Below are 16,170 nucleotides of genomic sequence, written 5' to 3' on the forward strand. Positions count from 1 at the left end.
ACAGGTACAAATGACGTGTTGATCTCTCCAACAGCAACAGGGAGCCTCAGGTGCACGGCAAATATCGCACGCAAAGTCTGGATCTGTTGAAGTGAATGTAGTTACATGTATCTACTTCTAGCTTAGCCGTCAGGCCAACTCTTTTTGTCATGTGTATTACGTTTAAGTCACCTCTTCTGGTACATGTATAATAGTCGTGCAATGACAATGTCATGTCGTGGTCTTGCACGTTCTTAATTCTACGTGATGGTGTTTACCAGGACTGTAAAATTAATAAAAAAACACACACACACATCAGTTGGCTTTAAGAATGACCAGCAACTGAGTCAGCACATCCGAAGTGGCGGAGCACAGCGTTGCCCTAAAGTTTTTGTGCAGACTAATCAACAACCGAAAGCGCCGTTGGCTGCTTCTGGTACAGTACATACTGTATGAGCGTACCTACATGTCAACCTCCGTCACGGAAATGGATACATGTACTACACGGAGTCCGTGAAGAATCCATTTTGAAGTTGCGAAGTAAGGAAGTAGGGTGGAACGCTTAGCAAGCATTCCCAGCAGCAATCCAGTAACATGCAGATACGCAGATTTTACCTCATCAGCCATCGTGTCATAGCTAACGTTATCGCAACTTCGAGATGCTAAAAAGCAATTCCGATGGTGCTAACATTTTAATCAGCAGGGAAGGCGTTGCTTGACACGAACAGGTCAAGCGCGAGCGTTGAGCTTTCGAGTCCACAGTGCCGCAGGAATACATGTATAGCCCACGGGACTCCCGGAGCAAGGTGGTGACCCATCTGCCGATATATCCGGAGCGCATTGCTGCATTGAGCCGCGCTCATGCCCATCTGCCTCTGCATTCGCTCAGCGAGATCTCATCCCCGTGCCACGCCTGTGGACGAATGGACTCAGCACCACTTCTTTAATCTCATTACATGTACTGTAGTTCCGAGATCAGCAACCCTCTCTTCAAGTCCCTTTGACGCTCTCTTGCAAGAATGAGCACCAAACCACCAGTCAGTCCTCAGCCCATTGCTGTCCGTTGCGGCGTGGATATCACGGTGGAAGCTTGCCATCAATGTTGCTACCGAATAACCTTAGTTATGAATTACTCTTTGTTATCAATTACACTTCAATGTGGCCAACCAGAAGCCGCCAAACGCTGAGTGCCGTGCATCCTTAGTTATCAATTACACGACTTGACAACCAGTAATTTGCGTACACGGGTCTCACTTCTCAAAGCCGCAGATGAGTCCAACGCAACGAAAACGCCCAAAGGGGAGGCCTCGCCTACTTGGTGGCAAGGGCCGCCAAGCACCAACGAACACCATTACGGCGTACATCTCTTCACAAGATCGTCGCTGCGTGTACAGTCCCTAAAGAAGCCAAGAAGATGAGGCACGTTGTAGTGGTGTAGCTACAGCTCTACCTTACTCAGTAGAGTTGAAACTTGTTCGCTGGGTCGGGGACCTACGGGACGAAGGGGTGCCAGTCACACCAATGATGCTAAGGTTGCAGGCACTCGCAGAAGCTAACGAAGCCGGTATCCACGCGTTCACGGCATCCTGGAGTTGGCAGAGCCTATTTAAAGGCCGCCATCGCTTAGCCCTTCGACCGCCAGGGTCAAATTTGCCCTCCCAAACTCGTTTGTTCGAAGATACCGATAGCCGGGACACGCAATTTCTGGTCTCTGCACTGCAGATTGGGTGTAATGCATAACTAAGTAATTCGGTACAGTCACAGCAACCCTCATGCGGTTGTCAACTTGCCTTGCTGGCCCAATCCAGGCCAGCGAGCTCATCGCGTCACCTCCTTTTAGCGTGCATGGCCCGGTCGCCTTAATCAAAGCCGCGCGATTAAAAAAAAGTACCGCGCGGCCTTGTGACGGCGAAAGTGTATGTAACACCGCTCGAGAGGTTGTACAGAGGTTTGGATAGACTTGCTGGCAAGACCTTGACTGTCAAGGTGTCAAGTCGGCATGGTTTCAACTCCTGGGCGCCAGCCGACTTGAATTGCCGTCTAGAGCCGATTCCACTGACTTGTCCAGCGTGTCACCATCGAGACACACACACAGGTTCTTCGTCTCAGAGACGTGTGCAAACCAGACACGGGGGGATGCGCTCTCCTCGTGTGTGCGTGCTCAAACGAAGACTGGAGCGCGTCAAGAAAGGTGCAGGTGTTGCCCCCCATCTCACCTCCCCCTCCTTCGTTGAGTTCTGGGACCGCAAACCTCACTTTACAATTTCGTCTGCGATGTCCACGTCGAAGATCAAGTCGCCGGCCCTCGACTCGCCCACTGCCGCCTACGGGAGCGTCTGGGATGCCCGTCCACGCAAATACAAGAGCGTGCTGTTCCAAGTATGCGCCTTCATCCTCATGATGGAGCTAGCCGAACGTCTGAGCTACTACGGCATCAACCAAGGTCTCAAGAACTTCATGCAGAAGATCGGCTGGAGTCTCGTGTCTGCCAGTGCACTGAAAAGTACCTGGACGTCCATCTGCTACATCACGCCACTGTTCGGCGCCTACCTGGCTGACGAGAAATGGGGTCGCTACCGCACCATCCTCATCTTCGGTATCTGGTACTGCATCGGAGACTTCCTCGTGGCCATCGCCGCTCACCCCGACATCATGACCGAGAAGGCCATCGTCAATCCTATCTTCGTTGTCGGTCTGTTCGTCGGTATTGGTGTCGGTACTGGTGCCATCAAGTCCAACGTCATCACGTTCGGTGCCGACCAGTTCGACCCGAACGACCCCAGTGAAGTCCACCAGAAGGAAACGTACTTCTCGTACTTTTACTTCTGCATTAACTTCGGCGCCGCCTTCTCCTACGGATACCTGTCTGTATTGTGTGTAGATGGCTCAGCTCAGATCCCTGCTGAGTATGGCTACTTCGCTACCTACATGATCTGTGCGGGAGTGATGGTTGTAGCCATCTTCTTCTTCATTGTCGGCACGCCTCGTTACGTGCACATGCCCCCGAAAGATCGGTCCATCTCGACGCTGCTGCTTCTTCTTAAGAAGAGTGCGCAAACGTCTCGTAACGGTGCCATTGTGGTCACTGGAGCCCTTCTGCTTCTCTTCTCTCTGGTCGTCAACATCGCCTCTGCTTTCAGTGCGGACAGTGGACGCGCGGGTGAGGCGCTGTCATACGTCGCTGCTGCCATGGTGCTCGTTGGTGTCGTCTGCTGGGTGTACGCTGCTCACGACCAGTCGTTCATGGACAGCATGAAGGAGAGTCAAGGGGGCGAGTTCGACGACACCCAGGTCGACGGCTACAAGAAGCTGGTTAGCACTCTTCCTTTCGCTGCCTTCACTATCATCTGGCAGTGCGCGTACGACCAGACGGACGCCAATTTCCAGTCCATCACGCAGCAGTGCGATTTGCGTCTGGACCGTAGCGACCCGGACAGCTCCCAGCTCCCCGGTGCCATGCTTGGTGTGTTTGACCCAATCTTTATCGTCATCTGTATCCCTATTCTGGACTCTATTGTGTATCCATTCTACGAAAAGCGCTTCGGTAAGCCTCCTAGTCAGTTCGGTCGTGTGTGCGCCGGTCTCATCGTCGCTGCTGTCGGCATCTTCTGGTCTGGTATCTTCGAGGTCATCCGTCGTAACTCTGGCGCTCTACAAGACGCCAACGGTGATCCGATCCTCGACGGCGGAAGCGACCAGCCGATGAACGACATCTCGTGGGCTGCCGCCATCCCGAACTACGTCTTTATCGCTCTGGCCGAGTGTCTGATCAACGTGACGGCGTACGATGTCTTCTACTCGATAGTGCCCCTAGGTCTCAAGAGCACGTCGCAGAGTGTCAACCTCTTCATGATCTCCGTGGGAAGCGTCATGACGTCGGTCTTCACCATCATGTTCTCGCCCTACCTCCCGTCGGACGACCTGAACGACGGCAACCTCGAGTACATGTTCTTCACGGTGGGCGCCGTCAGCGTCGTCAACTTCTTCGCCTTCTTCTTCACCATGAAAAAGATGAACTTTGGTATGTCCAGCTCCACCAACAATGACGAATTTGACCTCCAGGGCAAGGCATCCGTCGCGTCGCGTCACAGTGTTGCCGCTTCCAAGTAGCTTGCTGCACTACAGTACAGTACACCTTTTCCAGTCCAAGTTCACAAAGAACAGAACCAAATTCATCAGGAACAAAACCAAATGCACCCAATCCCTATTCAAATGCATAAAGTGCAAACTCAAATGCATTAAAACAAGTACCGTAAACTTCTAAACCGCATACCCTCTCACATGCGTCGTCACACCGCAAGGGTGCTCGCTTAGCAGCCTACAGGCATGTCTTCAAATGCCGCCACCTTGACATGGAAACGAAGAGTGTGACGGTAGCACGACGCACACAGTTCCGCCTGAGGTGACGCAGGGCGCGTCACTGGACTGCTCTCTAAGCGTAGGTCACTCCTTAGCGTAGGTGCCATTAGAATAGACTTACACTTAGTTAGTAAAGCAATCAAAAGAGGTACGTAAACACAGTGAGTGCCGGGCAAAAGGCCACGACAGGGCTGCAGTACTGGTGTGGGCTTGCTCTTCTCTCTGAGGTTCGCTGAACCGCAAATTGAGTTGTGAGAGAGAGCAAGCCTCACGCAAGCCAGTACGCCTCTCCGCAAGTTCTATTCGATACATAAGCTTATATAAACCATATTTTACCTAAGTCAGTGTCGTCGTGAGCAGCACGGCGGCACGGTCGCTCTTGTCCATCGATCATAGTAAACTTGGTATAACCGCACGCATCCGCACGTGGCACGTCGGTAAGTGCGCAGCCGCAGGCTGCATCAACAGGCGTAGGATAGGATGTAGGATCGGCTGTCAGTGTCAATGCCAGGCACTGACAGTCCACTTGTATGTACTGCTGGTGCTAGCCTCTTCACACAGGGGCTGGCATCTCACACTCCCACTTGATCTCGGCAATACAGCGCCTTGATTGACGCGATCACACACAAGACTTCACAGGTTGAAGCCCCATAGATCAAAGTCGTAGACCAGCAGCACAGTAGTCTGTACAGCAAACAGCATGCCACAGTCAACACCGTCCTCATCCACAGCAGGAGCCTTCACATCCGTAGTCATAGCGTCCGTTGTTAACACAGGTGTAGCACGTGTAGTATCGTAGTAGAACTACGCAAGACAGGTGCAACCTTCTTGGCTTTCCCAGCACACCATCGCACTCAAAACACACTGTAGTTGTCACGCTCATCCAACGCAATCGCTCGTGCTTCTCGCGTTTGTCCTATTCCTTTCGAATTGCAGCAATAGCAGTCGGAGCAGGAGACGCAGTCTCCGCAGTAGCCGCAGCAATAGCAGCCGTGGTAGAAGCCGCAGGCTCCGTAGAGGTAGTAGTATCATCCGAGGAAACCACTGGCAACACCTTCATTGCTTGACGAAAGCGATTAAACTTCACCACCGCAAGTGGCTTGGTCATGATGTCCGCGATCATCTGCTCGGTCCCAATGTGCTGCGTGGTAAGCAATTTCAACTCCACGTTTCGTCTCAGCATATGATACTTGTTGTCTATGTGTTTAGACTTGGAGTGCTTCCCAGGCTTGGTGGTCAACGAGATTGCTCCCTCGTTATCACCCAACAGTAATGGTACTGGATGCTTCCAGGCCAGTTCCTCACACAGGCCCGCAAGCCACAGCACGTCTTTGGTGGCTTCAGCCATCGCCACATATTCCGCTTCGCACGTACTCAGGGAGTTAATCTCCTGTTTCCTTGATGCATACGATATCACGTTACCGTCAAGTGTGTTTACATAGCCACTGATGCTTCTTCTGTCCACAGGATCAATTGCATAGTCGGCATCTGAGTAGCAGCGTACATTTGCTGTAGTTCCCTCAGGTACGTCCATCACCAAACCGTAGTCACACGTAGCTTTTAGATACCTAAGTACCCTCTTAGCTTGTGCGTAGTGTGTATGATCGTAGGACGCCAGGAACTTGCCAAGATGTCTCGTTGCATGTGCAATATCAGGTCTTGACGCATTCACTAGGTACTGAAGTGCTCCCACTAGCTTACGGTACGGCAGATAGTCCGTTGTTACAGGTACAGTAGCCTTAGACATTGTAGTAGCCTCAGGAGTAGTACATCCGTTGCAATCCGACATGTGGAACCGCTTAAGTACTTCCAGCACATATTGTTTCTGACAGTAAACAATCTGTCTGCTTGGTCTGTCAAGCAGTATCTCGACATCAAGCAAAGTACCCATCGTAGTCAGCTCAAAGGTTTCTTGCATTGCAGCTGCAATCTTGACGCACAGATCTCGGGGTCCCATTAGTAGTAGGTCATCCACGTAGACAGTCAATAGCAGCTTAACTTCACCCTCTTCCTTTAACGCATACAACCCATAGTCTGAGTCTGTGCGCTCAAAGCCCAATGTCACCAACTTCGCATGTAGAGTCCGGTTCCAAACATTGGGCGCCTGCTTCAATCCATAGAGGCTCTTCAATAGCTCGCATACAGCGCTTGGTCCATCAATTTGGAATCCAGGCGGCTGCTCCATGTATATCATCTCGTCGAGATCTCCGTACAGGAACGCTGTCTTTACGTCGTACTGGAGTATCTCCCATCCTCGCTGCACAGCGAAGTAGATGACCGCACGAATAGTTTCAAAGCAAATCACCGGTGCATATGTTTCACTGTAGTTGATGCCAAACTGTTGCTTGAATCTGTGGATTACAAGACGAGCTTTGAACCGCTTGACACGTCCACGATCATCTCGTTTCACCGCAAAGACCCATTGGCATGTAATCACCTTGACACCTTTTGCCTTTCTCCGCGGTACAAGTCGCCAGGTCTTACGCTTCTTCAGCGATGCCAGTTCTGCCAGCATCGCAGCCCGCCACTGGGTCCAGAACTTACTCTTCCGTGTCTGCTTGTAGGTTGTAGGAATGTCCACGTCCATGCCATGCGCTATCACTTGGCCTACCACGTAGTCGCTCAATCGTACGTTTGCCTTCTGCGTCCTTCTCGGTCGCTTCAGACATGGCTCGACTGGAGGTTCCTGGATTGCAAATCCAGTGTCTTCCTTCACGGGTTTCTTTCGCGCATTGCGCTTGCGTCTCTTTGTGACCTTCACTGGTTCAGGTACCTTCTCAGGTGCAACCTGAGGGTCAGCAGATTTCTCCACTTCTTGCTGTTCAACGCTCGACGAGTCATCATGCTCTGCACTCCCACTGGACGTTTGTTCTCCGTTCACAGCCCATTCAACCTCTAGGAGTTCACCTGCCTTGCTCATCGGCACAGTCCCACTACTCTCTGTAGTGTAGGTCTCGATACTCGTCTTAATTCTCACTACTGGTGGCTTCTCCGGCAACACGTGCAGTGTGTCCAGGTACGCATTTTCCAGTAGTTGCTTCACGTAGGCTCCATCCACTGTGAGCTCCTCGTGGAAGCGGCAGTTCTCTCTTTGTGCAGTCTTCACCTGACAGGTCAATAGGTCTAGAAACTTGTAGCCCTTCGTAGAGTCGCTGTAACCGAGCAATAGACACATTTGTGCCCGTGGTTCAAGCTTCTCCTTTCTTTGTCTTGACTCAGGTTGTACTCGTTCATGTGCAATACATCCCCAGGTTCGCAACATACTCAAGGGCGGCTTCCGTCCGTACAGCTTCTCGTGCGACGAAGTCATTCCCAACATCTTACTGGGTAGCATGTTTAGTGTTGTCACCATGTGCAGCAAAGCTTCTCCCCACAACATGTTCGGTAGATGTGTAGCTGTTAGCAGCGCTCGCACACGAGGCAGTACAATGCCATTCGCCCTTTCTGCGATCCCGTTCTCTTGGGGAGAGTACGCGTTCGTGAATTGCTGCACGATGCCGTGTTCAACGCCGTACTCATGCAGTTCCGCTTCAGCGAATTCACCACCTTGGTCCGACCGAAGATGCAACACTCTGTAGTCTTTGTGATGCGTCCGCAACTCCTTTAGCAGCTTCAAGATGAACTAGGTAGCTTGACTCTTCTTCTCAAGTAGATAGGCCCACTTGTATCTCGTAGCAACATCCACAATGAACATGAACATAGTAGCTTTACTTGCTGTCTCCACATTCATCGTACATATATCCATAGCCAGAGTTTCAAGTGGTTTAGTCGAGTGGACTGAAAGTCGTTTGTGACTCATGGATTTTGTCTTGCTCACAACACAGGCAATGCATTCGTAGGTGCTCAGATCTTCCGTGTTGAGCTTTACCCCCAAGTCCATCTTATCAGCCATCACCTGAAGCAAAGCCATGTGTAGATGGCCAAAGCGCTGATGTAGGAGCTCCATCGTCTTCTTGTCCTCTACAGCTTGCTTAGCCATGGCCATGACCATCACACCGGTTTTCTTATCACTCCGCAGCCGGTAGAGATTGTCTCGCATCTCAAACTTTAGGATAGTGCCCGGCTTCGACATCCACGCCGTCTTCTGGTCCATTGAGCACATCAGCTTGTAGTTTCCTGTGGTCTGTAGGTATCCCATACTAATCAGGTTGACCTTGGCATTTGGCGTGTAGACTACATCATCCAGCAGACGATCCTCAAGTTCACCAGTGGCTTGGTTGATCACTCGCAGTAGGACAGAGCCACTAACCGTCGTGTGCTCCGTAGTACCATTAGCGAAGTCAAGTCGGCTCGTTTTGTCTTCTCGCAGTGTCGTGAACAGAGATAGATCACCACAAATGTTGGCCTGTGATCCCGAGTCGCGGATCTACTCCGTAAAGTCTCTCTCAACAGATTGCATGTTCTCATCTCGTCCAACTGCATTCACCGAAAACGTCTGACCTTGGTTTGCAGTGTCTTGTCCTTGGCCGGTCTCAGTACCCTGAGTTGGTCCACCTCTGGGACCTGTCTCATTGCCTTGGGTACTGCTACTTACTCGGCGTCCTTCTTCAGATTGAGGTCCGTAGTGACTCGTCTGATTCCGTCGTGGCGACCGACTGCGTCCTCCACGTCTGCGTTGCACTGGTCCATCGCGTCTTGGTTGTCCACGAGGAGACGACATGCCTCGACTCTGGGGGCCACGCAATGGTGATCGTCCTCTTGGCAGCGAGTGACGCGGTCCTGCACGTCTTCTCGGCGGCGAGCGCCAACGAGGTGGTGACCATGAAGGCCTAAAGTTTCCGCGAGGTGGCAAGCGTCCACGAATTGGCGAACATCTACGATCGTGTGAGCGTCCACGATCTGGTGAGCATCCACGATCTGGCGAGCGGCCTTGGTAGCGAGGCCCAGGTGGACCTCTCATCGGTGAGTAGCACGGTAGTGACGATCTTGGGGGTCCAACATTCTCCCGAGGTGGCAATCTCCAGTCTCCTCCTCCAAAGGGAGATGTGTAGCCTCGCCCATAGTCAACGGGTGGATTAGTACATGCTTCTCTTAATCCAGGCCATTCACCGTCAAACAGGCCTCCATAAGATGGTCCATACGATCCTCTCTGTCCACCATACGATCCTCCATCGTACAGTCGTCCTTCAAGACCTTGATATCCTTGTGGCTCTGCATACCGACCTTGGTAGTTATCCCCTGGCACAGATGAACCCACTTGTGGTCCACCTCTACGGCCTGGCTCAAACGTAGGTCTCTGCAATCCACTCGAAAATTCCTGGCCTAAGGAGTAGAGCAGTGCATCCCACGTCGGAAGTGGTCTTAGAAAATGCCCCCCCCCCATTGGTGCTGCGCAGCATCCATAGTCGGTATCTGCCATCCATACGATGTTCCAACCTCATGCTGAGTACTCGCCATAGGTTTCAGTAGTTGCATAGGCTGCATGGCTTGCATTGTTTGAACAGGTTGCATATTCTGGCTAGGTTGAGTACTTTGCACAGTTTGCATGACTTAAGCAGATTGGATACTCTGACTGGGATGATTACCTTGCACAGCTTGAGTAGTTTGCTCAACTTGAGTAAGTTGCATGCTTTGACTGGGTTGACCACCTTGCACAGCCTGAGTGGGCTGCTCAACTTGAGTAAGTTGCATGTTTTGACTGGGTTGAAGCTGCAATTGCTGCGGCGTCATCGGTACACTCACATCATCTGCTGGTTCGACTTTGCGTTCTTCCGTCTCATCGTCATCGCTTGCACATGATGGCGGAGAGTAGATGGGCAATACCGAGCATATCTCACGGCTTGCACCAGTCGCACCTTCACTTGGGTGCGGTGATCTCAGCGCCAGGTTCTCAAAAAGGCGACGCGGTTCACCAGCCGTAGACGTCGTATGCACGCGGCGCACGGAGTTAATAAGTAAAACTACCTGCTTCTTGGCCTTCTTCTTCTTCAGTCGTTGTACCAACTCAGGCTTCAGTCCCATGCCAGTGTTTGCAGTACATTCTGCATACCAATGGCCATGCTGGTCACAGTTAGCACAGGTATAGCGCTGTTTCTTCTCAGCATTCTTGCCCTTGCGCTGCCTCTGACGCTTGCCTGCATGTCCTTGTCTTGCATGTTGACTCACATTATTCACTTGCTTCGCATTTGACTGCGTTGTCCTTGGCGCCGCTAGTGACATCTGCTGTTGCAACTGGTTGCTTGAGTGTTCCGCAGTGCGCAGGCGCTGTAGCGCTTCAGCAAGTGTCATGGTCCGACGATCATGCTTGCTCATCCCGAGTGAGTGCTCGCGTGCCAGCACAGGGAACATCAACAGCGTGCTCGAGATAAGTAGACTTGCATGCTCCCATTCTTTGAACTCGCCCTTCGCTAGTCGCAGTCGGCGTACCATAGCATCAATGTCTTGCACATACTTAGTCACAGCTTTCTTGGGCTGCAGCTGACGGTTCATCAGCTCGCGCCGTAGGTAATCAGGGTTAACGCCGTCACCCGCCTCGAAATGCTCAGTAATTCGTTGCCAAAGTAGTGACGGGGCATCCATCTGATCACGGATGGAGTTGATCTTGAATGTTGCTCGTAGATCCACCGAGAGCGACAATGCTAAGGCTGAGAAAGCCTTCACCTTCCTTGCCTTGTACCACTCAGCATACTTAGGCCTCTTGTAGCCCTTCACGGAGTCAAATCTCTCGGCACCATAGGTAATCTCGCCCAGCAGGCGGCTCTCAAAATGCAACGGCACCTCACTAACCCACGCCGTGTATTCTTCCTTCTTTGATAACGGGGGAAGCCGGATGTCGGCCGTGTTGCGCAGAGACTTCGTGTGCTCTGCGAGCTCTGCGTCGTCGTAGCGCCCGCCGGGGTTCTGGTTGTCCAGCATGCTTGGTAGGCTGCTCTGGGCTTCGCTGTGCCCTGTCATGGGGTCACTGCCGTCACTTGGATTGCTTTGTGGCGGTGGTGGCTGATTTCTAACTGGAAGGTTGCGAGTTCGCAATCTTTCAAGTAGATTTTCTACCAATGATCGGCCACCTTGAATTCCGGATAATGACCGGATAAGGTGTTCAGCTTCTTCGTGTGACAGAACATCATCGTCACGTCCAGTAGCTACATCAGCCACATTATCAGCCAATCGGCGCGCTCCTCGACTCCCATTCGTCAAAATTCCGCCTGCGTTTTGGTCTTCCACACCAGGTGCGTCCGTTGTCGAGCCATGGACCCTTGTTGGGCTCATAACCTGAGGTGACGCAGGGCGCGTCACTGGACTGCTCTCTAAGCGTAGGTCACTCCTTAGCGTAGGTGCCATTAGAATAGACTTACACTTAGTTTGTAAAGCAATCAAAAGAGGTACGTAAACACAGTGAGTGCCGGGCAAAAGGCCACGACAGGGCTGCAGTACTGGTGTGGGCTTGCTCTTCTCTCTGAGGTTCGCTGAGCCGCAAATTGAGCTGTGAGAGAGAGCAAGCCTCACGCAAGCCAGTACGCTTCTCCGCAAGTTCTATTCGATACATAAACTAATATAAACCATACTTTACCCAAGTCAGTGTCGTCGTGAGCAGCACGGCGGCACGGTCGCTCTTGTCCATCGATCATAGTAAACTTGGTATAACCGCACGCATCCGCACGTGGCACGTCGGTAAGTGCGCAGCCGCAGGCTGCATCAACAGGCGTAGGATAGGATGTAGGATCGGCTGTCAGTGTCAATGCCAGGCACTGACAGTCCACTTGTATGTACTGCTGGTGCTAGCCTCTTCACACAGGGGCTGGCATCTCACACCGCCGTCGCAACACGGGGGGAAACGGTCTCTGCAGCTTCAACAACGAAGCTCTGGCGGTGCGCTTTCATTGTCGTTCCAGGTGGAACAGCAATGATCTCCGCTCTGCGTCTCGTCACAAAGTCCTTCACGGCCGATTTAAAAGCAGAGAATGTATTCTCTGCGAAAACGTATTCTCGAATACGTTTTCGATCGGGTTCAACATAGGAGAATAAGGTCCAAGTCGCAGCAAAGTAGCTGCTGCAAACTCTGGCTCTTGGAATACAATTTCCGCTCGCGCGTGACATGGAGCATTGTCCAGCGGGAATCTTTACAAGCCTTGCATCCTACCTTAATGAATAAAATGTGGTCATCATGTTTCTTAGGTTTGTGCATTTGGGTTTGCACTTTATGCATTTGAATTGGGATTGGGTGCATTTGGTTTTGCTCCTGATGAATTTGGTTTTGTTCTTTGTGAACTTGGACTGGAAAACCTTTTCCAGTACACCTTTTCCAAAAGGTGTAGTTTAATCGCGAAAATATCTGCAAATTTCCCTCGTGATTGATGAGTTGACCTCCTAATTATCGGCATTTTTATCGCTAAAAGGTGCTTTTGAATAATATTAAACTAATCATTCTCCACCGTCAGGCATTTTTCCTTTGAGAGAAGAATGACACCCTTAACCTTTGTTCAAATTCCAAGAGGCTACACTTCGCCGCCAACACTTCCCCGTACAGCTCTGGTCGAGAAGCTCCACGACGCTATCCAATCCTCCCGTTTTGTGTTTCTATCGGCTCCTTCGAACTACGGGAAGACGACGGTGATGAATTTGTTTATTCTTCGATACACCTCCGTTCACTGCATCCCGATCTCATTTCTGGACATCCCCGACGTGACCGCCAACGAGCTCGTTGCTGCCCATGGCCTCGATGTCTTCCAAAAGTCTTGTCAATTGTCACAAGCTGTGAAGAAAGATCAACTTGTTGTGTACATGCTAAGAGACGCTCAAAGTAAATTTGACGATAAATTGTTCTGGAAATCTCTTATTGAGGACTCTGCTCAGTGGCTGCCGGCGAATGTACGCTTTGTCATCTCGGCGATACACCTACTCCAGGCAGATTTCCATGACAGGCCACAAGAGATTGACAATTTACCGTGCAAATTCACCAGAGACGATTTTCTGTTGGGGGACGAGAAAGCACTCGGTTTTTTTTACTATCCAGGTAATGAACACGATAGCCGTGTGCCGAAACAACTGGAGTCTCCAGAGTTGCGCGACTTGATCTTTCGGGAGTGCAATGGACACGTGGGTGCGTTGGCGAGTGTGGTCGTGGAGCTTGTTCGAGTCAGTCGCCATGATTATAAGAGTGTGGACGGTGTTATTTCATTCTACAAGTCGCATAGAATGCTGACTTTCATTCCTTGCTTTACTGCTCTCCACATGGAGCCACCTCCACAGCATCAAAAGCTTTTGACAAAGTGGCTGACAGTTGGTTTTAGCTGTGGATCGGACTGGAGTGACGAGGAAAAAGAATGTTTTGTGAGTTTACAGGCGGCGGGTATTCTCATGGGCTCAGAGAGCAGCAACATTGAGTTCACCTGTCGCTTGGCTCAAAGATGCTATACGAATGCGCTGTTCCCGAGCCGAGGGCTGGAAAACCCATCGTCGCTAAATGATCTCATCAGGAAAGTGATTGGGAGCATGTCGATGACTTTTATTGGCCACTCGATCTTCCCAACTTACGAGTTTCCGCTCACTACAGCCTCATTTTTGAGTCAGTTCATGAGTGGCCTTTTACTTTGGACACTCCCGAGCTGCCCCATTTGCCCAGATATGTCTCGGACGTTCCCAAGTGCCACCCATCGTGTCGGAGACGAGTTTGATTTTTATGTTAATGCTGATCTCCACTGGGGAATTGATGTGCGTCTAAATGGAGAGGAGATCGACGAACTCGAGACGAGACTAAACGCTGCAGATTTGAATAGTGCACTTCCAGTGACGGAGTTTGTCGTTGTTGACATCCGAGGAACGAGGACTGGGGGACTTGAGGACATTTCTCGCACGCCAAATCGAGTCACAGTTGTGTTCAAGCTGGGAGATTTCTCACGTTGCCAGTGTGTTTTTGGAGAGTGCGAGGCTTCTGAGCTGATCATGTTGCAGTGGTAACGAAGCCGTGGTCAAGAATGCACATGGTGTGTTGCCGAATCACAGATTAGTTGTCGATTCTTGAAAAAAAATACGAGTTATAAATTTGAAGAACGGGTAGCTTTATGCATTGTTCCTCACAAGTAAAAAACAAACGAAGTTACGATGAGGATTAAAAGCCTGTTTTTATTTTTCGAGTACATAGGGGCTACTTGTATTATAATAACTTCTTACCTGGCTGCTACAGATCCGAAATACCCATTTCCTGCCAGCCTTTCTGTACTAAGTATACAGTAAACTATGATAGGGATATATGGTGAGCCCTGGCACTTGTAAAGGAGGTCAAAATCCTTGCCAAATTAACCCAAAATTAACTTTTAGATATATGATCGACTTATTACCTCAAAGCGAACTCTGGCTGTGAGCGGCTACCACAACCGGAATACGAAGGGATCGCAGGACATTCAATACCATTTGCGCCATTTTCCTCTCTTTTTCTCCGGCTTCCAAATCATCCAGACAAGGGAAATTGTCAAGGAAAAAAACGAATGGCTTCGTCTTGTTTTTGCGGCGCTTTTCGAGAACTGCCCTTACCGCCCACCGTGGTTTTTTATCGGCGTAAAATTTGTCATTTCCGCATAGTGCCGCATAGATGAAACTGTACAACATCAGACTCTCTGTCCCTTCGACAGACCCATTTCCCACCGCCGTCTCGTCTTGTTCTAGGCACATCTTCAAAGTTGCACTTCGATCTTCAAAAGCAGCAAATACTTGTTGGTTCAGCTCGCCTGGACCGCTGCATACCACGTAGAAGAGATCAAATGCCTCAGTGGCCATCAGTTTAAACGCCAACTGCGTCTTGGCGTCGGCATTCAATGAGTTTTCCAGCAAAACGGACGACGTCGAAAAGCTGAGGAAATGGTTTGAGTCTTCATGGATCCTCATCAGCATATCAGCCACGTCTCTCACTTCTGCGGAATTTCGGCTTTTGCTTGCCATTTCCGCAAATAATTCAAGCTCAGAGGTTTTACGAAGGCGAAGACTCCACTCAGGGTAAGCATTTGGAACCACAACTAGCACATGAACGTGGCCATCATCCGGTTGGAATTCCTCCCCAAAGTACCTGGCGCTCTTGATCGCCCGCGTGGGCCACATTTTCTCCAAGCCTAGCGGATGCCCATGCTCATCGAGCTTCAACGCTGCTGCGCTAGCCTCATCCAGCCACACATTGTCCTTCTTAGCCAGAAATAGCACAAGATCGTGGGCACAACCTGTGACCGTCCAGGGCTTCTTCGCCTGGATAGATTTTTTTAGATGGCCCACCGACCGACTCGAGTGTATAGTTACAAAGAACACCCTCTCTTCCAAACCAGCAAACATACAGAATAGCTTCACCATCATCCTCCGTAGCGGAACACTTTGAAAACTGCCCACGAGAAGGCAAATTCCATCAGATCGCTTGGTCAGCCCAAGACTTTCATTTTCACGGAAAATGCGGCCAATTTCTCACATTGATGGACTTGAGCACCACACGATTGAAATATGATGCTCCGTCCACTTTAAATTTATTCTCGGCGGACGGAACGAATGCGCTTTATTGCACGATATGTGGTGAAGAATTGTCTTCCGCTCAACGACGACGGGTTACTCCATGTTGTGAGATCTATTAGTGAGTTTTTGACTCCGTTCCTCTGTAGCGAGGTCTTCACAGCTGCTTGTGAAGAAGGTGCATCCAGAGACACGCTCGATGTTTTACTTCAGGAGACCACGCCAGTTTGGAAGGAAGCTGTCCAGGCGGCAGTGCGAGGTGGGTATCTTCATGTACTTCGATGGATGGTCGCGCAGGGTGAACGCGGTCCTTGGAAAGACGACTTTGAAAGTGCGCTGGAGCTTGCTGCTGCGGGAGGGTATTTAGAAGTTGTCCAGTGGCTGTACGAGCGAGGAATGGACAGACACACC

At 50.8% G+C, this 16,170-nt stretch overlaps 2 protein-coding genes across 2 annotated transcripts; one reads left to right on the forward strand and one right to left on the reverse strand.

Moving 5' to 3' along the window:
• Positions 1-2,115: 2,115 nt before the first annotated feature.
• Positions 2,116-4,089, forward strand: PITG_12466 (Proton-dependent Oligopeptide Transporter (POT) Family; the record flags this gene model as incomplete). The annotated part of the gene is made up of 1 exon (XM_002900306.1): positions 2,116-4,089. One exon carries the CDS (start codon positions 2,116-2,118, stop codon positions 4,087-4,089), a length of 1,974 nt encoding a protein of 657 aa, XP_002900352.1.
• A 10,524-nt stretch (positions 4,090-14,613) lies between these two features.
• On the reverse strand, positions 14,614-15,612 carry PITG_22965 (crinkler (CRN) family protein, putative; the record flags this gene model as incomplete). The annotated part of the gene is made up of 1 exon (XM_002900307.1): positions 14,614-15,612. The coding sequence occupies one exon, from the start codon at positions 15,610-15,612 to the stop codon at positions 14,614-14,616; it is 999 nt and encodes a 332-aa protein (XP_002900353.1).
• Positions 15,613-16,170: the final 558 nt, after the last annotated feature.

Source organism: Phytophthora infestans, genomic scaffold, assembly GCF_000142945.1.
Source record: "Phytophthora infestans T30-4 supercont1.26 genomic scaffold, whole genome shotgun sequence".
In the NCBI taxonomy this organism is placed as follows: Eukaryota; Oomycota; class Peronosporomycetes; order Peronosporales; family Peronosporaceae; genus Phytophthora; species Phytophthora infestans.